This window comes from Rhinoderma darwinii, chromosome 4, assembly GCF_050947455.1.
Source record: "Rhinoderma darwinii isolate aRhiDar2 chromosome 4, aRhiDar2.hap1, whole genome shotgun sequence".
Lineage (NCBI taxonomy): Eukaryota > Metazoa > Chordata > Amphibia > Anura > Rhinodermatidae > Rhinoderma > Rhinoderma darwinii.
This window is the reverse complement of record NC_134690.1, coordinates 248,225,693-248,249,890: the sequence shown is the minus strand read 5'-3', so window position 1 is coordinate 248,249,890 and position 24,198 is coordinate 248,225,693. Positions and strand designations below refer to the sequence as shown.

The following is a 24,198-nucleotide window of genomic DNA, read 5'->3' as shown; positions in this document are numbered from 1 at the left end:
GACAAAGAACGAGAGGAGCTCAGAGTGGAGAGCTCCCACTTGGAGCCTCAGCGGCTTGGTCACAGCAATAACTGGGTCTGGCAGAGGTAGTTCATTTACAGATGCAACCATTAACGTCCTCTCCAGAGGGTTAGTGGGCAATTGGAGAAGATCCACCAGGTCTCTACTAATGAAATTAGCAGCGGATCCATAGTCCAGATACGCAGAGACCCGATGCGTTTTTTCGCCGGACATTATGGTCACGGAAATGGACAATTTGGACGAAAGTCGTTCTTTATGAAAGGTTGTCTCTCCTACCTACCCTAGGCTTTGGGGCTTTTGGGGACACAGACGCACAAGATGGCCTCCGAGGCCGCACTATAGACAAAGTCCCGAAGTGCGCCTGTGTTTGTCTTTCCTGGGTGGATAGTTTAAACTGCTCCATCCTCACAGACTCCTTTGGGAGCATCGGCATCTGAGGACAGCAGGGGTTTTTGCAAAGTAGGGACCGGACTAGGGAGTCCTCCCTCCCATCGAGCTTCCTGGAGCCATTCTCGGATCATTATATCAATCCAGGCAGCCAGAAGGATGAGGTCATCCAGGGTAGACGGTAGATCTCGGGCGGCAAGCTCGTCCTTAATATTAGGAGACAGTCCCTGCCAGAATGTAGCCACTAGGGCCTCATTGTTCCACAACAGTTCTCCTGCCAGAGTGCGGAAGTGGATGGCGTACTCGCCCACGGAGGTGTCTCCCTGCAAGCAGACTGCTGCAGAGGAGACTCATCCAGGCTCCTCAAACACTGTGCGAAATTTCCGGAGGAACACCTGGAAGTCACGGGTCTCTGGTCCTTGTCTCTCCCAGATAGGATTCGCCAATGTAAGGGCCCTTTCAGTGAGGAGAGAGACGATGAAAGCGACCCTTGCCCCATCAGACGAAAATGCCCCTGTATATAGGTTGAAGTGGATCTGGCACTGGTTCAAAAATCCACGGCAGGTCCTTGCGTCTCCATCATAGCGGTCAGGAAGTGGCAAAGAAAATCGGCGATCAGCACTGCCAGGAGGTGTTGTCAGAGGATCAATACTGCCAGGAGGTGTAGTAGGAGGATGGGCAGCTTGCACCTCCAGCCGACGTGCAATACTGTTCAATGTCTGGAGGAGTTGGTCCTGTTGAGACCAGAGGTCTAGCATATCCGCCCGCATCTCTTGTGATGTCATCATGGTCTTGGATTGACCAGCGGGGTCCATGGCCTGAGCATACTGTCACATTGGGTACGTGGACCCACTGGGCCTTACCGCCTTGACGGTATGGCAGCTGGCGAACAGCACAGCACGGTGGCTCTGTGGTTAGCACTATTGCCTTGCAGCGCTGGGGTCCTGGGTTCAAATCCAACCAAGGACAACATCTGCATGGAGTTTGTATCCCACACCCCAAAAACATATCCATAGGGAATTTAGATTGTGAGCCCAAATGGGGACAGTAAAAAAGTGGACCTCTGTACAGCGCTGCGTAATATGTTGGCGCTATATAAGTGTCTGAAATAAATAAAAGGACACAGGTCACAGTCTTTAGTTCGTATAGGTGTACCTGATGTAGCTACGTACAGTAGCAAGGCAGGCTCGGAAGGGACTTAGGCAACAGGCATGGTATACGGTACAGACCGATTCAAACTCGAAACGGCACTTGACCTGGATTGCACGGGATACAGGTAGAAGGAACGGGAAACACTGGAACTGGAAGACACTAGGAGACCATTTGCAGATATAAACTAGGGTAATGCCAACAAAGCTCAGGCAAAGCAGGAAGGGGCTGGGCCCTTCTTATAGTTCAGTGTGCTCATGGGTTAATTTGGCACTTAACTTAGGTGCACGCGCTGGCCCTTTAAGAGCGGCCACTACGGGACCGGAAGAAGTGTAAGTGAGCACTGGCGTCTCCTGAGGAGGAGATGGGGACCAGCGCTCCCAGATCCATGGCTGCGGCCATCAGGAGGTGAGTGAGCCTTGACAGCGCCACTGTGCCCATGTAGATAGTGCCACCCCCCTTTATATAGCACCCACTGTAGATAGCACCACAACCCCTGTACATAGCGCCACCCACCCTGTAGATATCAACTTCCCCCTTTATTTAGCAATACCCCCCTACAGATAGTGCCACCCCCTGTAAATAGCACCACTATAGCTGCCGGTAGGAGCGGAATCCCTTTGGCCGGGGACCCCGCTTCTACAGGGAGCCCCTGGTGTCTCTGTCCATATATGGAGCGAAATCCTCGGCCAGAGCGCTGGCCTGGGATTGTGATGCTGGAGGGAGCTTAGGTGGTGCTATCTACAGAGGGTTTTTCGCTACCTGCAGGGGGTTGTGGGTGGCGCTATCTACAGTGGGGGGTGTATTCCGGGGCTCTCAAAGCCCCGGCAGACATGAGAGTGCAGCGCTGCTCACACTGAAGCAGCACTGCACTCATTAAACCCAGATCCAGGCTGTCAACGTCCATATACGTGCTAACTGCACAGGGCATCGGCAGTTGGAACGCATATAGCCGTATGGCAGTCGTGAAGGGGTTAATACATGTCATGATATTAACACATTTGTAATAATTTTTTTATACTTTACTGTACACTATGTATTCTTTGTAATTTTTGTATAATTGATTTTATATTTGTAACATTAATTGATTGAGCTATGCTCCTTATATATATATTCATGGGTTCCTATCACAATTTGCTTGATAATACCTTCATTGAGAAGGTGAAACTTTGCAGATGATGTCTGGAGAATAAATCCACCTTATTTTTGAGTAACGCATTTTTGCTCTTTTTTGATAGATATAAATATTTACTTTAATTTTTAACATGTCCCACAAGCCTGCAGAAAGCACTGCTACTAGAGCATGGTAAGTTGGGGAGTCTACAAAAATCATATATGATTTATTTTATTTGTCCTCATAATAATTTTTAAGGACTTTCTTTATTGTTGGGGCACGTTTGAATTTTTTTGCTGATGGTGGCCAACTTCTTTAACCCCTTCCCGACATTTGTTGCAAGTATACGTAATGGAAAGCCAGTGCCTCCCCCAAAATGTGGTATGCTTACGACAAACCGATGACACCGGCTCAGAAGCTGAGTCGGTGCCATCATCCCCGGATGTTAGCTGTATCTTACAGCTGACACCCTGCTGACAGCTGTAAGCTGACACCCTGCTGTAATGGCAGGGACCAAAGTTAGCTTCGATCCCTGCCCTTAACCCCTAATTTAAGGTGTTTGCAGCTCATTGACACCCCGACAATGAAATTGCCGAGGTGTCGGTGGCTGCAATGGCAACCGGAAGCCTAAAAGTGGCCTCTCGTCTGCTTAGTACGAAAACTTCCAGCCAGCACCCAAAGGCGGGGCCTAAAAGGCTTCCGTAGCCATTGACAAGGTGGCGCCGGTTCAGGAGATGAGCCAGCATCATCAGCGGTGGATGTCAGCTGTATGTTACAGGTTGCTGGACTATGTCGGATTCGAGGACTACTTCAATAACAGCGTTTTTTTATTCTCAATAAAATGGTTAATGAGGGTTGTGTGTGTTTTTTATTTCAATAAAATATTTTTCCTATGTCCTTGTATTTTTTTTAAACGTTATTATTACTGCCTTAGTAATGGCCGCTGACTGATCGACAACGTCCATAACTAAGGCGGGGCTTAATGTTAGCAGAAGCAGAGGCTAACACTAACCCCCATTGTTACCACTTTACCCACCGCCACCAGGGGTACTGGGAAGAGCCGGGTACAAACCAATACCCCACCATCTGTAGTGATGGAAGGGCACTGGGGCGGCCGCAGTCTGGTATTATCAGGCTGGGGAAGGCCAAAAACCGTGGCGTAGCTAGCTTCTCCAGCACCCGGGGCAAAGATTCAGTTTGGCGCCCCCCCCACTTCTTTCCCGACATCTCCTTCCCCCTCACGTGTTTGTTTTCTCTACCAATCGACGTGTAATTTATTTTTATGTAACGTGAGCATAAAAACTTTTGTACATTTTACAAGCAATATGGTTCTATACACAACACCAGAACCAAGCTCAGTACATATATACAGCACCAGCACAAATACAGCTCAATTTAGTGCAACCCCTGCTGTACAGGTTTGTACGGCGTAAAACTACAGCTCCCAGCATGGCCTGAACAATGGTGAGGATATGCTGGGAGATGCTGTTTCACAAAAAATAAATCCTATCATAATCATCTCACTGCAGATCATACAGTGACTACATTACTGATTAGAGGCAGAATAAACATTTACATTAAGTGACTCACCGGTGACGTCTCAGATTCTAGTTCTTTTTCTCCATCCGGTCCAGACCTCTATGATAACTTCCGGTCACAGACCATTTCTGCAGTTTGCCGCTCAGATGTCTTCAGCTTCTCACTTTTCCAACATTTCTGCACCTATAAATAAAGATAAAGTTCTCATTATACCACACACTACGCCCCTAAATATAATAGCGCCATACACTGCACCTCTGATTATAATAGCACCATACACCATGTCCCACACACACACACACACACACACACACACACACACACACACACTGTGCCCCCGGTAGATAGAGCCCCCTGTAGATAGTGCCCCCATATAGCCCACCCCTGTAGATAGTGTCCCACAAATAACTCCCCCTATAGTGCTCTACAGAGCACCCACCCCTGTATATAGCCCCTCTGTAGATATAGCCCAGCCCTGTATATAGTGCTCCACGTATTTCCCAAACCTGTATATAGCCCCCTGTAGATATAGCCCACCCCTGTATATAGTGCTCCACAGATAGCCCACCCCTGTATATAGCCCCTCTGTAGATATAGCCCACCCCTGTATATAGCCCCCTGTAGATATAGCCTACCCCTGTATATAGTGCTCTACAGATAGCCAAACCCTGCATGTAGCCCCCCTGTAGATATAGCCCACCCCTGTATATAGTGCTCCACATATAGTCCACCCCTGTATATAGCACCCCTGTAGATATAACCTACCCCTGTATATAGTGCTCCACAGATAGCCCAACCCTGTATGTAGCCCCCCTGTAGATATACCCCACCCCTGTATATAGTGCTCCACATATAGTCCACCCCTGTATATAGTGTTTCACAGATAGCCCACCCCTGTGTATAGCCCCCCTGTACATATAGTCCACCCCTGTATATAGTGCTCCACTAGATAGTCCACCCCTGTATATAGTGCTCCACAGATAGCCCACCCCTGTATATACTTTATACAGGGGTGGGCTATCTGTGGAGCACTATATACAGGGGTGGACTATATGTACAGGGGGGCTATATACAGGGGTGGGCTTTCTGTGGAGCACTATAGGGGGAGCTATTTGTGGGATACTATATACAGGGGTGGGCTATATCTACAGGGGGACTATATCTACAGGGGGACTATATCTACACGGGGACTATATCTACAGGGGTGGACTATATCTACAGGGGTGGGCTATATCTACAGGGGTGGGCTATATCTACAGGGGGACTATATACAGGGGTGGGCTATATCTACAGGGGGGCTATATACAGGGGTGGGCGATCCATGGAGCACTATATACAGGGGTGGGCTATATCTGTAGCTATAGCTATAGCCCACCCCTGTATATGGTGCTCCATAGATCGCCCACCCCGGTATATAGCCCCCCTGTAGATAGACACCCCCCGTAGATAAAGCCCCCCGCGTGTAGATAAAGCCCCCCCATAGATAAAGTCACCCTTGTAGATAAAGCCCACCCCGTGTAGACAAAGTCCCCCACGTAGATAAAGTCCCCCCGTAGATAAAGTCCCCCCGTAGATAAGCCCCCCCGTGTAGAGAAAGTCCCCCCTCCGTAGATAAGGTCCACCCCCGGTAGATAAAGGCCCCACCCCCCCGTGTAGACAAACTCCCCCTGTAGATAATGCCACACACTTTTATTTACACTTTAAAAAAAAAATAATAATATTCAAACTCATCTTATTCCCGCTCCCACGCCGTCCGGCAGCCATGGAGACCTGCTTTCTTCTGCGCAGGTCTCCTGGGGGTTGAACGCGCTGATTGGCTTTCCCTGTCAATCAGCGCCTTTCATCGACGGAAGCTTCACTGGTACAAAAGGTACCAGTCGCTTCACTGATGCAAAAGTGCTGAATAGCCGAGCACGGAACGTGTCCGGTCATTCATTGCTTCTAATTGTACCTGTGTCTTATAGACACAGGTACAATTATAAGTGCAGGAGGAGGTGGTGCTGGCGCTCCCCTCTAAGTTGTACCCGGGGCACATGCCCCGCCTGCCCCCCCCTAGCTATGCCCCTGAGTTCCTGACTCTATCCAGGATCAGGATGTTGTGTGCGGCGCATAGCATTGTGACCTCATGCGCTGCGCACAGCGCTGTGACATCAGGACCTCCGCTGCACCCTGAAAGCAGGAAGGTAAGTACTGTAGTTACTATAGTAACAGGGGCCCGCTGTCCCAGTTACTATAGTAGCTTTTTATTGATGTAGTGCTGCTCCTGGCTTCGGGGCCCGGTCGCAATTGCGAACGCTGCAACCCCTATTGCTACACCACTGGTTGGGTGAGATATCCCGCTTCACTCCAGTTCTCTGAACCGGCTGTAATTTGAACGGCAAACTGGGGTGAACTGGGCCCCCTTCCAGCCTCGGACCCCGGGCACTTGCCAAGATTGCCCTTATTATAATCCGCCCCTGTGTATTGTTTTACTCTGGAGAATTTGCTTTACTAATTTTGCAGTGCTTTTTCTCCTTTAGTCCTTGTGGAAATGATAAAAATATTAGCTAAACCTACATTAAACCTACATTTTATTGCTGTTGTGAATACTTTGAGGGGTGACACTTTTTAAATGGGGTGACTTATTAGGGGTTTATAATATATAAGGCCCTAAAAGCCACTTCATGACTGAACTGGTCCCTGAAAAATTAGCCTTTTGAAATTTTCTTGAAAATGTGAGAAATTGCTGCTAAAGTTCTAAGCCTTGTAACGTCCTATAAAAATAAAAGGATGTTAAAAAAACTATGCCAATCTAAAGTAGACATATAAGGGATGATAATTAGCAACAATTTTGTGGGGTATAACTGCCTAACTTAAAAGCAGATACATATACATTTAGAAAATGCTAATTTTTGCAATTTTTCACCAAATTTTGGTGTTTTTCACAATTAAATACTAAATGTACCGAGCAAATTTTGCCAGTAACATAAAGTCCAATGCGTCACGAGAAAACAATCTCAGAATCGCTTGGATAGGTAAAAGCATTCCGAAGTTATTACCACAAAGTAAAATATGTCAGATTTGAAAAATGAGTCTCTGTCAGGAAGGTCAAAAGTGGCCAAAGCGGGAAAAGGTTAAAGAAGAAGTCCCACAACATTTTTTTATTCTCTTGCCCGTTGGAAAGCTACATTATGTAAATTGCGGTGGAGGTAATCTTCTTACCGGTGGCTGTATTTCTGAGTTATCCACTTCCTTCTGGTCCTTAGCTATGTCATGTGACCAGCCACAGCGTATCATGTGTGGACAGGAAGTCAGTTTCGCCATTCTTTCCTATAAGTCTCATATCAAGACTATAATAGTAATGAATGGAGAAACTGACTTCCTGTCCACACATGAGACACTGTGGCAGCTGGAAATTCCTATTGCTGGTCACATGACACAGCTGAGGACCAGAAAAGAGTGGATAACCCACAAATACAGCCACCGGTAAGAGGAATACCTTCACCACAATTTACATAATGTGTCTCTCTAATGGGCCAGAAAATAACAAAAATGGTGGGAGTGCTCCTTCAAGGGATTAAATAAGCATTGCAGTCTGTTGACTATTATGTTCTTGTTTCCAAACATAAATCGGCATAATATTATTGCTTCGTATCGCCATGTTGTTGCTAAACCTTTGTTAGGCCTCATGTACACGGCCATGTTGTACAGATTTGTACCACCATGTGCCTCCTGTTTTATATGGAGGCATTGCTTCTAGGGGAGCATACACCATATGGTGGCACACAGAGTGTCTATAGATCCTTAATATGGACCCATAGGGGCTTTGTATGTTGCCTTACAGGGTCTGTGCACATATGTATGAGAGCTTACACTAATGGAACATGTATACTTTGTGACTTTCTTTTTGTGTGTAAATAAGAAAATTTCAGTTAGATTAAATTTGATTAGGATTTTGAAAACCATTGTGAATATATCCTATTAGGGTTAACTCAGTTTTGCTACATTACCTAATATTTAACGACTAAAGCCCAAACTGTATATGCCGTAACAATTAGCTAATCTATTTGATAAATAGCCAAGTCATTGGTGAAATTGAGGGGATCTTTTCTGTGACTAATTCGACCATACGGTGTAATGAAATAAAAAGGGAATTATCAAATAGCTTTATTCATTGGTAATTAATGTCAACATCCGTAATCAGTAGAATGATTAAAATAATTGTATTTCTACAAACTAAGCAGTACTGGTGTTCAGTATCATTCACTTTAATTATTTGTTTTCAAGCTTTAGTGAGATAAAATCAAATAAATTCTAATTATTTAGGTAATGGGAAAAAGGGCAGCTAATTCCGGAGCACCGGCTTTTCTGAAGGATGAATGTCTAATTACTGCAGAAGAGCAACACAACTTATCATCATTAGGGAATGCATTGCAAACAAACAGTGCTCCTCTGTAAAGGTAAAGAGACAAGAATATGGGCCGGTCGACAAAGAACTAGTGCATAGCCTGTACATTCGATTGTGTGTCTGAAAGTCCATATTAGATATGCCTAGATTTTTAATACTGGATGTACACCGTTTCAGCCATTTATTTTGCCCCAATCCATCTAAAATAAAAACTAAAGCAAATAGTTCTGACTAGAAATGTCTTACCATTTTGTGCCTACAGTTCCTACACAGACCTATGTGTCTCCATGGTTACAGACTACAAACAAACCCTGTGTAGTCTCATCCTACAATCATACTTCCTTTCACTTGTTCTCTACTTTCTAGTACATACATTTGGTAGATTAACAGAAAAAAACTGCTCAATTGACTGCGCTTCCCTGTCTTATTTTTGTAGTCCTCATTCTTTTAAACATGGTATGATATCTACTAAGATCCATGGCCTTTTTTTAAGAAAGGTTGCAAAGGTGCTCCCGACTTTTTCTCCACAATTTTTTTTTTTTTGCAACTCATCGGCCACGGAGTTGAGGTAAAATTGTGGGAGTAAAGTGATTCTGATGGGCTGGATTTTTATTGTAAAGCCAAGGCTCAACAAAGACACTGTTTTGGCTACAAACCAGAGGATTACCTCAACTGTGCAGCAAAGTCAACGTTTCCCTATTTTTAAGGTTATTTTCAATGGTTGCAAAGCTGCTTGCAATTTTTTTTTTACACATAGGGAAATAATAAAGTTGCTTCACAGTCTTAATAATTTGTGACTTACAGGCAAAGCAGTGTCTCTTTAGAGTTGTAATCTTACAATAAAAATGTAGCCCATCATAATGAATTTTTTACTGCAACTTACATTTGACCAGACATCAAAATACATCAAATAAATTGCAGTATTAGGCCTTGTTCACAACAGGGAAGTTTTTGCTTCAGAATTTTCATGCATTTTTTAAGCCAAAACCAGAATTGGATCTAGGAGAGCAGACCTATAAGGCCTATATATATATATATATATTTCTTCTGTTTAGGTTCGGTTCCTGATTTTGGCTTAAAAAATACATATAAAATTCGCAGCAATTCAGCACTGTGTGAACATGGCCTTAGGGTGGATTCACACGTGGCAGATTCTGTTCCAGAAATTTTTGTGACTGAAAATCAGTTCCATTCACCCTAAGGGTATGGTCAGACGGTGTGTTTTCAGCCGTTTTTCAGGGCCGTAAACATCCCGAAAAACGGCTGAAAAATTGGAAGCAGAACGCCTCCAAACATCTGTCTATTGATTTCAATAGGATAAAACGGCGTTTTGTTTCGACGGGGCGTTTTTTACGCGGCCGTTTTTCAAAGTGCATGTCACTTTCTCAGCCATTTTTGGAGCCGTTTTCCATAGACTCAATAGAAAAACAGCTCCAAAAACGTCAGTGAAAAACGCGACTTTGATTAAAAAACGTCTGAAAATCAGGAGCTATTTTCCCTTGAAAACAGCTCCGTATTTTGAGAAGTTTTTTATTTTGTGTGTGTGCACATACCCTTAGACGCAACCAGTCAAGTCAGCGAAATGCCACAACTTCAGCTAGAAACGGTCTCTGTGGATTCCTATACTTAATGTTAAAATCCAGCGTATTGTGCCCAATTACCAAGTGGTCCGTCCGTCCCTGTAGAAAATACTGCCATGAACTGGAGTTGGATACTGTAGTATATTTTCAGGGAAGACTGATTTCTGAAAACAGTACAAACCGTAATTTTTGTTTTGTATTTGATGCTTTTTTGGTTTTGTTAAAGGCTGTGTAAACCTTTGAAAGTGAATTTTTTTTTTTTTTTTAAATAAAAATGTCTGTGTTTTGAGCAACTTTCAAATTAGTTTTTATTAAAAATTATTTTTACTTTTTGAGATACAACTGCTCTATATTGTCTATACAGATCAGCTGTATCTTTCGCTAAAACCTGAATCAGTCAGTCCCGCGGACCTGACGGGTTCAGTGTCAGTGGGTCCTGCGTGTCTCTGACACGCAGAATCCACGTGTAATCCATCACATCTAACTTAGATGTGATAGATTACATGTGGATCCTGTGTGGCAGAGACACGCAGGACCCGCTTTCACTGAACCCGTCAGTACCACGGACCTGATGGGTACAGGATTCAGCGAACGATATAGCTGATCTGTATAGAGAATAAAGAGCAGCTGTATCTCAAAAAGTAAAAATAACTTTTACTAAAAATGTATTTGAAAGTTGCACCAATCACACTGAATGAGATTTTTTATTAAAAACAACTCACTTTCAAAGGTTTGCACAGCCTTTAAAGGTTAACTAAACGTTCAACAAACTTCTGACACGTCATAGTGACATGTCAGAAGTTTTAAACGGTGGGGGTCCGAGCACTGAGACCCCCACCAATCGCTAAACCGAAGCTGCAGAAGCGCTCGTTTTCCGGAAATTGATGTAGTGGTGTACTGACTCGATAGAAAGTCTATGGGCCCGTACACCACTACATCGCCTTTGTGGAAAAAGCCGAACAGAAGCTGAGCGGCTGAGCGCTTCTGCCTCTTCGTTTTAGCAATTTGGTGGGGGTCTCAGTCACCCACCAACCAAAACTTCTGACATGTCCCTATGACATGTAAGAAGTTTGTTGACAGTTTAGTTACCCTTTAATTCTCAGGCCAAAAAATTTTAAAAGTTGTTTTGGTAAAGGTTCAACCACTCAGTATTCCTCTTCACCAAAATATTCCTTAACAAGGGTCTCTATTTCAGAAATGGACATGGCCTTGTTCTGGACAGTGCAAGGAAAATCCATCGCATATTAGAGTAGCAGCAAAGCGTATGAGATTTTAACCCCTTCCACCACAGCCATTTTTCAGATTTTCATTTTTGTTTTTCCCTCCCCACCTTCCAAAAGCCATAAGGTTTTTATTTTTCTGTCTATATAGTCCTATGAGGGCTTGATTTTTGTGGGACGAGTTGTCGTTTTTCGTAGCACCATTTATTGTGCCATATAATGTATTGGGAAACCGGAAACAAATTGTTTGTGTGGTGGAAAATGAAAAAAACCAGCGATTCCTCCATGGTTTTTTGCACGTCGTTTTTACGGAATTCACTGTGCAATTAAAACAACATGTTAACTTTATTCTGTGGGTCAATAGGATTACGGTGATACCAAATATATATAGTTTCTCTATATTTGACATTTCTTTATATTTTATATTTTAAGTGTAATAAATAAAATTTATTTTGTGTCGCCAAATTCTGAGAGCCATAACTTTTTTTATTTTTCCGTCGATTAAGTGGTATGAGGGCTTATTTGCGGGATAAGCTGTAGTTTTTAATGATACCATTTTGGGGTCCATGCAACGTTTTGATCACTTTTCATTTAATTTTTTGTAGGAGATTATGTGACCAAAAAATAGAGATTCTGGCGTCTGTTTTTTTTTTTTTAGGGCGATATAACGTAACAGTTTAGACTTTTACGGATGCGGTGATACCAATGAAATATTTAGATCGCTTGCACTATATACTGCAATACTAATGTATTGCAGTATATCGTGATTCTGACAGGCTTCTGCACAGAATCTATTTTTTTTTCGGGACGACTTGTAGTTTCTATCGGTACCATTTTGGTGTAGATGTGACTTTTTGATCACTTTTACCACATTTTGTTTTTAAGGCAGGATTCACAGAAAACAGCAATTCTGCGATTAGTTTTTACGGCGTTCACCGTACGGGTTAAATAATGTAATAGCTTTATAGTTGGGGTCGTTATGAACGTGGTGATACCAAATCTGTGTAACTTATTTACTTTTTTTTTTTTTAATAATAAAGCATTTTGTAAGGGGAAAAAGTGGGTTTTTCAATTTTATTTTCACGTATTTTTTTTTAATGAACTTTATTAAACTTTTTTTTTAACTTTTTTATTAGTCTCACTAGGGGACTTCACTATGCGATCGTCCGATCGCTTTTATAATGTACTGCAATACTTTTGTATTGCAGTGTATTACTTGCCTGTCCGTGTAAAACGGACAGGCATCTGCTAGGCCATGCCTCTGGCACGGCCTAGCAGGCATAACTAGTGGCAGACCAGGGGGCCTTTATTAGGCCCCCCGGCTGCCATAGAAGACACCAGTGGGGTGAGGGAGGGAGCTTTATTGTTCTGTTTATTTATTCTGATGCAGCGCCACGAAAAGGCGTATGCATCGGAATAAAGCCCATTAGTGGCCATCGTGAAAAGGTGTATTGGTAGTCTTTAACAAGTTAAGATAAAAATAATACCAGACTCACCTCCCCTGGCACTCCCATAACGACACATCCCTGCTCCCCCAGATATTCTTTGTTTAGCCGCCCTCCTGGGATGATGTTTTGTATCAAGTTACCATTGCAGCCAATCACAGACTGCACTATCACCATAGGCAGCCGGGCCAATAGAAACCAGCCAATGAGAGCAGGGATGCGTCGCTATGGGAGTCCTTGGGGAGGTATGGTCTTTTTTTTTTTTTTTCCTGCTTTCTGTTGTCCACAGTGGCAAATCCATCGGAAACTCTGCACCAAATAAAACATGATTTGGTGTGAACTATCTGCTGGATAGTTTTCCCGCAGCAAATCTGAACTTACTCAAACTATACATTTACATGTGGTGAGATTGGTGTAGATTTAAATTTACACTGAAAATCGACACCAAAAGTATAGTATAATGCAAGCGAATTTTAAATACTTTTCATTTTTTTTAAAAAATGTAAATCTTGGGCTGCTCCTGAGTTACAGTATGGATTATAGCCCTGAGTTTCTGGTTGCTATTGGAAACAGTCGATAAAGCTTGTCAACAAAATCATTCCTAAGAGCTTATCAAGGCTCCTCTTTTGCAGTTAAATACTACTCTGGACTATAATACAGGTCTATGACTTAAGTCATTATGTCAATTTAGAAGACTTATAAGCATAAAAAGTTTTACTCTGAAGTTAATAAAAAAAAAAAAGCTGCAAAAAGTAATAGTAAGGAATGAAAGACTGATAAATTATAAAGGTTTTCTTTTGCAAGAAGAGATCGGTAATTAACAGAATAGTGAGAACTTAAAATCAGCTTCATTAGCGGAATTAATGACGATTTGTCTATCGCATGAAGAGACGTATAATTAATACAACTAATGTACTATGCCGAAGAAAGTGTGCTGTATTGTGAAAAGATACTGCAGCCCAAAACAGTTATAACAGCATTCAGACGTGACATCTCCTGAGGACTCCAAACACGTAGTCATTAAACTGCTTACGGTACTTTCTTCAAGAAGCTACTTACTTTAAAACTTCCTTCCAAGGACCATGTCTTCTGTAGACAAGACTTTCACAAGATGTCTGGTAGGACCGCCATGCAGATCTTCTACTGTAATGAAACGGTTCTCCATAGATGGTCCTGTATCGTGTTGGCTTGAGAACAAGCAATCTTAGTAGCCTGAATACACCGGCCTTCTCCATATGCGGCATATAATGACATGCAGCAAGGCCTTGGCTTCCTGTTTCAGTGTATGAGACTGACAATGTGTCTGGGTATTTCTACAGTACAATTATACTGTTACGCAATAATGCTTTGTCTATTTCTGAGAAATTTTTGCAATCAGAATACGGTAAATGCCACTTTTTTGTTTTCCTTGAAAAAGCAATACATTCTATTCAAACAATATTGCATCAACTGAATATGAAAGATATTATATTGCATTCTACAAGGCAAGAACAGTGTGTTTGTATTACATTGTGAGCTTTAGATTTATATTTGTGTGGTTTGATACATTTTGGTTAACCAGACTAATGCTGTTTACAGTTTTGACAACATTCATAATTATAAAATTACATGAACTGGAAAAGCTGATTTGCTTTCAGTATTATTCAGTGAGCATTTCATTTTCTATGGACTGACTGAGAGGTTTTGATTTCCATTGCTTTATTTCATTCCAAGTATAATTAACTGGAGCTAGAATGGATAAAAAAATGAAATCCACATCAAACAGAGGTAGGTTTTATTCTTAATAATCAGTATTAATATAATGTAAAACCGACTGGGTTCAGAATGTTAGCCTGTTATATGGGCGTCAGAGATACACTATATAGTATTGGGACACCTACGCATTATATCTACAGGAGCTTTTATGACATCCCATTCTAAATCCATAGGCATTCATATGTATTCATAGGGACCTCTTTGCAGCTAAAACAGCTTCCACTCTTAGGCCTCATTTACACGAGCGTATTATACGCGCGTGCGACGCGCGTGCTTTTCACGCGTGTCGTACGCACCTATAATAGTCTATGGGGCTGTTTAGACGATGCGTGAATTTTGCGCTGCGTGAGTGCGTTGCGTAAAACTCACGACATGTTCTATATTCTTGCGTTTTTCACGCAACACGCACCCATTGACTTCAATGGGTGCGTGAAAACAACGCATGCCACACGGACGGTCCTGCGTTGCATGCGCGAAAATCACGCAAGAGCTGTCAAACTCCTGAATGTAAACAGAAAAGCACCACGTGCTTTTCTGTTTACAAACATCCAAACGGAGTGTCAAATTCGAGATGAGCGCACCGAACTTCACCGGGTTCGGCCAAACTCGTTTTGACCGAAACCGGTAAAAAATGTTCGGGTACGCGACGTCAGGAGACAGTCACTGTCCACGGTGCTGAAAGCGTTAAACTGGTTCAGCACCATGGACAGTGACTTCCGCTCCGAAAATCCATGAACCTGTAAAAAAAAAAAGACGTTCTGACTTACCGATAACTCCGGTCCGACCTCCCGGGATGACAGTTCAGTCCAAATGACAGCTGCAGCCAATCACAGGCCAAGCACAGGCTGCAGCCAATCACAGGCTGCAGCGGTCTCATGGACTGCGGCGTCATCCTGGGAGGTGGGGCCGGATGACAAGAGAGGGACGCGTCACCAAGGCAACGGCCGGGAGCCCGGACTGGGGGAAGCAGGAAGTTCTTGGTAAGTATGAAAGTCTTTTTTTTATTCACAGATTGGTGTATATTGTGTTCGGCATTCACTGTCGAGGGTGCTGAAAGAGTTACTGCAGATCAGTTAGCTCTTTCAGCACCTTGGACAGTGACGGGCGTCGACTAGCCTCATCTCTATGATGGCGGCTGCGCGAAAATCACGCAGCCGCGCATCATACACGGATGACACACGGAGCTGCCAAGTGCCTTTTGCGCGCGCAAAACGCAGCGTTTTTTGCGCGCGCAAAACGCACACGCTCGTGTAAATGAGGCCTTATAGAAAGGATTTATACAATATTTTGGAGTGTGTCGGTGGGAAATTTTGCCCATTCTTCCAGAAGAGCATTTGTGAGGTCAGACACTGATGTTGGACGAGAGGGTCTAGCTAGTAATCGGCATTCTAATTCATCCCAGATGTGTAGGATAGATTTGCGTTTAGGGCTCAGACTGCATATTGAAAGTCGATTCATCACTCCAGAGAACTCATTTCCACTGTTTCAGAGTCCAGTGGTGGCGTGGTTTAGATCACTTCAACTGATGCCTGGTATTTGACATGGTGATCTTAGGTTGGTGTGCAGCTGCTCGCCCATAAAAAAAAAACCGATTTAAGCAACGGACACACAGTTCTTTTGCTGATGTCACTTTCTGAGGCTGTTTTGAACCATGTAGTGAGTGATGCAACAGAGGATAGCGACTTTTACAGATGAAACACTTCAGTTTGCGAGGTTTATCACTTTGTGTCTAAGCATATGTTACTTCTAGATGCTTCTACTTTACAATACAGTTGACCAGGGCAGATCATACATTTTACTAACTTTCTTGTGGCAAATGTGGCATCCTATGACAGCATCACGTTTAAAATCACTGAGCTCTTCAGTATGAGTCATGCTAATACAGTGGCGGATTAAGTAGACCATGGGCCCTGGGCTGTTACCCAAACTTGGGCCCCCCTTCCTCACCGCCGCCCTGCCGCGCCGTAACTATTTTTAACACTACCTTTTTGGGCAAGCATTAACAGTGTTACGATTTCCCTTGTCACAGCGCGGTGTCCCTACATACTGACAGTATCACACTGTGCAGGGACACAACCTCCTGACAAGGGGAATTGTCTATCAGTCCTGGACTGCAGAAAGACTTTTTGTGAAATACAAGGATTCCTATAATAAAAGTGGCAGGAGAGGTGACAGATTCTCTATAAATCTAGTGACTCACAGGTGACGACGTCTCAGATTCTAGTAGTTTTTTTCCTCTTTTCTTCTCCATCCGGTCCAGCGGCCATGACTCATTTCTGCAGAATTTGCCACTCAGACGTCTCCTCACTTTTCCAACATTTCCACACCTATAAACGAAAATAAAGTTATCATGGTGCCACATACTGTGCCCCTAAATATAATAGCACCAAACACTGCGTGCCTGAATATAATAATACCACACACTGTAAAACACCACATACACACAGCCCCCTGTACATAGTGCCACACACAGCCCCCTGTACATAGTGCCACACACAGCCTCTGTAGATATTACACACCCCCATAGATATTGCCATACACAGCCCCCTCTATATATCACACATCCCCCCCGTAGAGAGCGTTACACACAGCCCCCTATAGATAGTGCCATACAGCCCCCCTGTAGACAGCGCCACACAGCCCTCCCCCTCTTGTAAATAGCACCAAAAAGCCCCCCCTATAAAGAGCGCCACACGCATACCACTGTGGATAGCACTACACAGCCCACCCTTGTATATAGTGGCACACAGCGCTCCCCCTTGTATATAGTGGCACACAGCGCTCCCCCTTGTATATAGTGGCACACTGCGCTCCCCCTTGTATATAGTGCCACACAGCGCTCCCCCTTGTATATAGTGCCTCACAGCGCTCCCCCTTGTATATAGTGCCACAAGGTTATGTACACATTTAAAAACTTTATATCATAATTTTATATATATATATATATATATATATATATATATATATTAGTATGTGTGTGATTGATTGATTTCATTAAAAAATATTTTCACTTTTTGAGATACAGCTGCTTTGTATCCTGTATCCGTCAGGTCAGCAGGACTGACAGGATCAGTGACACGCAGGGTCCACCTCAAATCTATCACATCTAAGATTATAATTTAGCGCAGGGCCCGTTTCACTGATCCCGTCAGTCCTGCTGACCTGACGGATACAGGATACAAAGCAGCTGTATCTCAAAAAGTGAAAATATTTTTTAATAAAACGGAATTACAAAGTTGCACCAAACACACATTTTTATAAAAAAGAAATAAAAACGACGTGATTTTTGCGACGTTTTTTCTGTAGACATTGCAGGTTTCGTTTTTTATCGTTTTTATGCACACCTTTTTTGCTATTTTAGAATTTTTATTCATAAAGTTTGAAATTAATAGTAAAAAAATAAGCTTCTTTAAGTTTCAGCTATTTTTTTTGGTAATAACATAGTTTTACCCTAAAATAGACCTGTTATTTGTGATCGTCATTGTTTACCGTAAAGTTTAATATATTACATGTCTATATTAGGGTAATTGGGTCAGCGCTAGCGTTACAACAATGATTGGCGGGGGGGAAAGTTTTTTTTGGGGGTGGGTATTTTATGTGTATTTATTATTTCATTTTTTTTGCACTTTACTTTACAATTTTTTTATTATTATGTTCTGTTCCTCAAAGGTCAAAAAAGACCTTTGGGGAACTTTATATATATTTTTTCTTTCTTTTACACCATGTTTTTCCACTGTAACTGGAGCTGCACAGCAGCCCCATTTACAGGGGAAATCAGCCCTCTCATAGTGACGATTGTCACTAATAGGGCTGTGCTGGGTCTAGTTAGACCCAGCAACAGTCTGTCACTAACGGCACCCGGCAATCATGTGACCAGTCACATGATCACCGGGAGGAATAGAGACAGCGCCGCTGCTGCTGTCTCTATTCCTATACACAGCGTTCATTGAACGCTGTGTAAGAAGACATCGGAGAAGACAGAAGCAGCGAAAGCTGCTTCTGTCTTCTCCTCAGGGTCCCCGGCAGTCACTGACAGCCGGAGACCCGACATTCAGCTGCCCGATCGCGCGGGCAGCAAGTTAAAACCCGAGCCGTAGAAAGTCTATGGCTCGGGTTTTAAGGACCCGTCCCTGACCGCTGGCCGTAAAAATACAGCCAGCGGTCGGGAACCAGTTGGGCAGGAGGATAAGCCAACTAACCTCAGCCCCGGTGACCGCCCGGCTCTTCTCTTCTCTTGCAGCTTTGGAGTAACAGAACAGCCGTCCGTCACTGTTCTGTTACTCAATGGCGCACTTGTCAGGGAGGCGTGTCCTACCCCTTTCCCGGCCAATTCCCTGCTCCTCCCCTCCTCATCTTCGGAAGTTAGCAGCGCTAGCGCGCTGAATAGGTTTGGAAGATGATGTGCGGTTCGGGCTGCCATGGGCCCCCTGGGAGCCTCGGGCCCCGGGCGGCCGCCCGAATCGCTAATATGATAATCCGCCACTGTGCTAATAGGAATATTTGTCTATGGAGACTGCATGGCTGTGTGCTTGATTTTTTGCACCTGTTTGCAATGGCGGCTAAAACACCTGAACTCAATAATTAGGAGGGATGTTTACAAACTTTTGTGGTTAATAGCAAAAGTGGCCCAAGAAAGTACAACTGGTAAACCGGTAAAAGGGTCATATGCACTCAAGGCTTGTGGAGAGCAAAGTCTAGCCCATCTAGACTGATCCCGCAGAAGAGCTACTGTAGTACCAATTGCTAAAACAGAAATCACTGGCTATGATAGAAAGGTGTCAGAACACAAGGTGCATCGCAGCTTGCTGCGTTTGGGGCTGCGTAGCTACGGACTAGTCAGAATACACCAAAAAACACCTACAATAAGCATGTGAGAATCAAAACTGGACCATGAAGCAACAGAAAAAGGTTGCCTGGTCTGATGAATCACAGTTTCTTTTACACCATGTGGAGGACTGGGTGCGCGTGTGTCACTTACCCCGGGAGAAGATGACATCAGGAAGAATGCAATATGTTGGCGGCAGTGAGATTCTCTGGGCAATGTTCTGCTAGGAAACCTGGGGTCCAGACATTTAAGTGGATGTTACTTTGACACGTAGCAACTACCTAAACATTGTTCCAAACAAAGTACACCCCACCATGCTAACGGTGTACCCTAACACAGTGGCCTCTTTCAGCAGGATAATACACCCTGCCACACTGTACAAATTATTCAGGAATGGTTTGAGGAACATAACAAAAGGTTCAATGTGTTGACTCGGCCTCCAAATTGCTCAAATCTCAATCCAATCGAGCATCTGTGAAATATTCTGAAAAAACAAGTCTGATTCATGAAGGCTCCACCTTACAGTACTTAAAGAATCTGCTGCTAATGTCTTTATCGCAGATAACACAGTCTATACCTTGACGGATTAGAGCTGTTTTGGCGGCATGAATGGGACACAACATTAGGCAGGGGGTTTTAATGTTATGGCTGAACGGCGTATATCATATCTTTCTAATATATAAACCTAAAAGGGTTTTTAAGACTTCGGCTTCGTTCACATCGGCATCAGGGTTCTGTTCATGGGTTCCTTCAGACCATTCTATCAGGGGAACCCATGAACGGAAAGCATAGATTTCAGTTTGCATTACCATTGATTTCAATGATAATGCTTCCATTGCTAATGGTTTCCATTTGCCTCTGTTCCGTAGCGGAAACAATAGTGGAAACAACTGAAGCACTAGCATTAAAATCATTTGTAATGCAAACGGAAAGCTATGGTTTCCGTTCATGGGTTGCCCTGAAGGAAAGGTCTGACGGAACTCATGAATGGAACCCCGGCACAGATGTGAACGAAGCCTTAAACATTGATAGTCATCAGTATTCCATCTGTGGGGGTCTGTCCCTAATGACCATTTAGCAGAATGAAGGGGCCACAGCGCAATACATATAAGTGTGCTTGTGCCTGCAGCTCAGCTCAGTGCCATCAAATTAACCATACAAATGCACCGCTGTGCCTGTGTATACAACGAAGCAGCTGCTGTGTTTGATGATACACTACGGCCTGTACATTCTGCTTTAAGAAAAAGGCCTGGAGTCAAGCCCCAAATAACTAAACATTGTTAGATATTGTTAGAGATTTAATACCACAGTATTTCTTTAATGTTGCTATCATTTTTTCTGATGAGATAAGGAGGAAAGGAGGAAATTTCAGAAAGTTACAATGCAGAATAAACCCCAGTCACACCTCTGCAAAACATGAAATTAGTTTTCACCACTCCACAGTTGAGTATCAATGGGCCTTACACTACTCCGGCATTCTCTCTGACAACTAATATACAGTTAGGTCCAGAATTATTTGGACAGTGACACAATCTTCATGATTTGGGCTCTGCATGCCACCACATTGGATTTGAAATGAAATAACTGAGATGCAATTGAAGTGTAGACTTTCAGGTCTAATTCAAGGGGTTGAACAAAAATATCCTGTGAAACGTTTTGGAATTGCAACCATGTTTCTACACTGCCTCCTCATGTCAGGGGCTCTAAAGTAATTGGACAAATTAACATTACTATAAATAATAGTTTTTTTTTAAATACTTTGTAGAGAATCCTTTGCAGTCAATTACTGCCTGAATTCTGGAATCCATGGACATCACCAAACGCTGGGTTTCCTCCTTTGTGATGCTTTGCCAGGCCTTTACTGCAGCTGTATTCAGTTGTTGCTTGTTTGTGCGTCTTTCTGCCTTAAGAGATCTGGAGATTGACTTGGCCACTGCAGAATATTCCACTTCTTTGCTTTAAAAAACTCCTAGGTTGCTTTCGCAGTATGTGTTGGGTCATTGTCCATCTGTCCTGTGAAGCGACGTCCAATTAACCTTGCTGCATTTGGTTGAATCTGAGCAGAAAGTATATCCCTGAACACTTCAGAATTCATTCGGCTGCTTCTGTCTTCAGTCACATCATCAATAAACACTAGTGACCCAGTGCCTTTGGCAGCCATGTATGCCCATGCCATCACACTGCCTCCACCATGTTTTACAGAGGATGTGGTGTGCTTTGGATCATGAGTCGTTCCAAGCCTTCTCCATACTTTTTTCCTCCCACCATTCTGGTACAGGTTGATCTTAGTTTCATCTTTCCAAAGAATGCTGTTCCAGAACTGGGCTGGCTTCTTTAGATGTTGTTTGACAAAGTCTAATCTGGCCTTTCTATTTTTGAGGCTGATTCATGGTTTGCACCTTGTGGCAAACCCTCTGTATTTGCTCTCATGAAGTATTTTCTTTATGGTAGACTTACTTACTGATACACTTACTTCCAGGAGAGGGTTCTTCACTTGGGTAGATGTTATGAAGGAGTTTTTCTTCACCATGGAAAGGATTCTGTGATCATCCACCACTGTTGTCTTCTGTGGACATCCAGACCTTTTAGAGTTCACCAGTTTTTTTTTCAAGATTGTACCAAACTGTTGATTTGGCCACTCCTAACATTTATGCTATCTCTCTGATGGATTTCTTCATTTTTTTCAGCCTAACGATTGTCTGTTTCACTTGCATTGAGAGCTCATTTGACCTCATGTTGTGGGTTCACAGCAACAGCTTCCAAATGCAAATGCCACACCTGGAATCAACTCCAGACCTTTTACCTGCTTACTTGATGATGGATTAACGAGGGAATAACTCATGCAGCCCATCAGGGCCGGCCTTAGGAGTGTGCGACCTGTGCCATTGCACAGGGCGAATCACTTCAACAGGTGGAAGGGGGCGTTGCGCTGGCTCCCTTCCCCTGTTTGTGTTTCAGAAACAGCGGGCCGGCGACTCAGCAGTGCTGGGTCAGCTCCTTGCGGGGGGCAGCGCCAAATTTGTTATTTTTTTTTACAACCCCCTTCCTTGCTCTCTGCCAGACTAAGTAAAAAGGGGGCGAGGAGGGAGTTTGCATACAGGCCGCACATGAGAGGAGATATGTTCCTTCCTCTCCTTTGCATTGTAAAGTGAGCGCTGATTGGTGGAGCAGAAGGGACCTTTGTCTGCTCCACCAATCAGCACAGCCTATTTTGTTGTGTAGGAGCTTATTATAAATGATATGTGGGGGAGGGGATCTTTTCTGAAAATGTTATGCATGAGGGAGAAAGGATTCTTTAGAGATCATTTTTGTTGGGGAGAGCAGCTTGATTATAGGGGTAGGGACACACACGGCAGATAAACTGCATAAAACTTCTCAGAGTATCCGTCCTGGAAACCGCAGGGAATTCCACCTGAAAAAAACGCACCAAATTTTGGTGCAGTTATTCGGGCGGCATGTCCGCTGCGGAAAGACTGCAAAAATTAAAAATTAAAAAAATTTATTACTCCGGGCCGTAGTCATAGTGATGCTTATTCTCTTCTGAACGCAGTCCGGCTCCTGGGATGACGCTGTAGTCTATGTGACCGCTGCAGCCTTTGATTGGCTGCAGCTGTCACATGGGATGAATCATCATCCTGGGAGGACGGGCTGTGCTCAGAAGAGAATATGCATCGCTATGACTACAGCGGGGAGTAAGAATAAGCTTTTTGTTTTCACATTTGAGATTTTCGCGCCGGAATCGCAGCATTTCTACCTCTAACTACTACAATACAAGAGCAGCTATTTCACAGCATAAAATGACATGCTGTAGATTTTAAAAAAAAATCTGTGTAGAGATGAGACTTGTTAAAATCTCATCCAATCTGCTGCTACTGTATTATGCTGCAGATTTTCCGCAATTAAATCTGTTGCGGAAAATTCGCAGTGTTTACCCTACGTGTATTCCTACCCTAAGAGTATATTCACGTGTTGCAGCCATATTGCAGCTTTATTTACTTTTGTGAAAATTGCATCAAAATATGAACGCAAGGTGTGAATACATCCTAAGCAGAATATGTGGCGGAGCGGGGTTTAGTTATAGTCTGCTTGTGTGTGTAGGGGGGGACTTGGCTGTAAGGCTAGAATTTTAGCATTAGGACGACATGCGCATCAATTTTAATGTTTCCCTATCAGACATTTTGAAATTTCCGCAAGGTTGCACACAACGTTTTTCTTCCCATAGTGTTATTCAATGTTTGAAGAATACCACCATACTGTGACTAGATAATACCACCATACACTGACTGAATAATACCACCATATTGTGACTAGATAACACCACCATACACTGAATAATACCACCATATTGTGACAAAATAATACCACCAAACACTGAATAATATCACCATTCTGTGACTAGATAACACCACCATACACTGAATAATACCACCATACTGTGACTAAATAATACCACCAAACACTGAATAATACCACCATACTGTGACTAGATAATACCACCAGTGTATGGTGGTATTATTCAGTGTTTGGTGGTATTATCTAGTCACGGTATGATGGTATTATTCAGTGTTTGGTGGTATTATTTAGTCACAATATGGTGGCATTATTCAGTGTATGGTGGTGTTATCTAGTTACAGTATGGTGGTATTATTCAGTGTATGGCGGTGTTATCTCATCACAGTATGGTGGTATTATTCAGTCAGTATATGGCAGTGTTAGCTAGTCACAGTATGGCGGTATTATTCAGTCAGTATATGGCGGTGTTATCTAGTCATAGTA

General features: G+C 43.3%; 1 protein-coding gene across 1 annotated transcript in view; it reads right to left on the bottom strand.

Annotated features, from left to right (window-relative positions):
• Nucleotides 1-14,110, bottom strand: part of LOC142761070 (enoyl-[acyl-carrier-protein] reductase, mitochondrial-like) — an 87,267-nt gene extending 73,157 nt beyond the window's left edge. The window contains exon 1 of the mRNA XM_075864260.1: nucleotides 13,902-14,110. Within this exon, the coding sequence (XP_075720375.1) occupies nucleotides 13,902-14,086 (185 nt within the window). The 5' untranslated portion in view covers nucleotides 14,087-14,110. The remainder of the gene's footprint in view (nucleotides 1-13,901) is intronic.
• Between the last annotated feature and the right edge of the window lie 10,088 nt (nucleotides 14,111-24,198).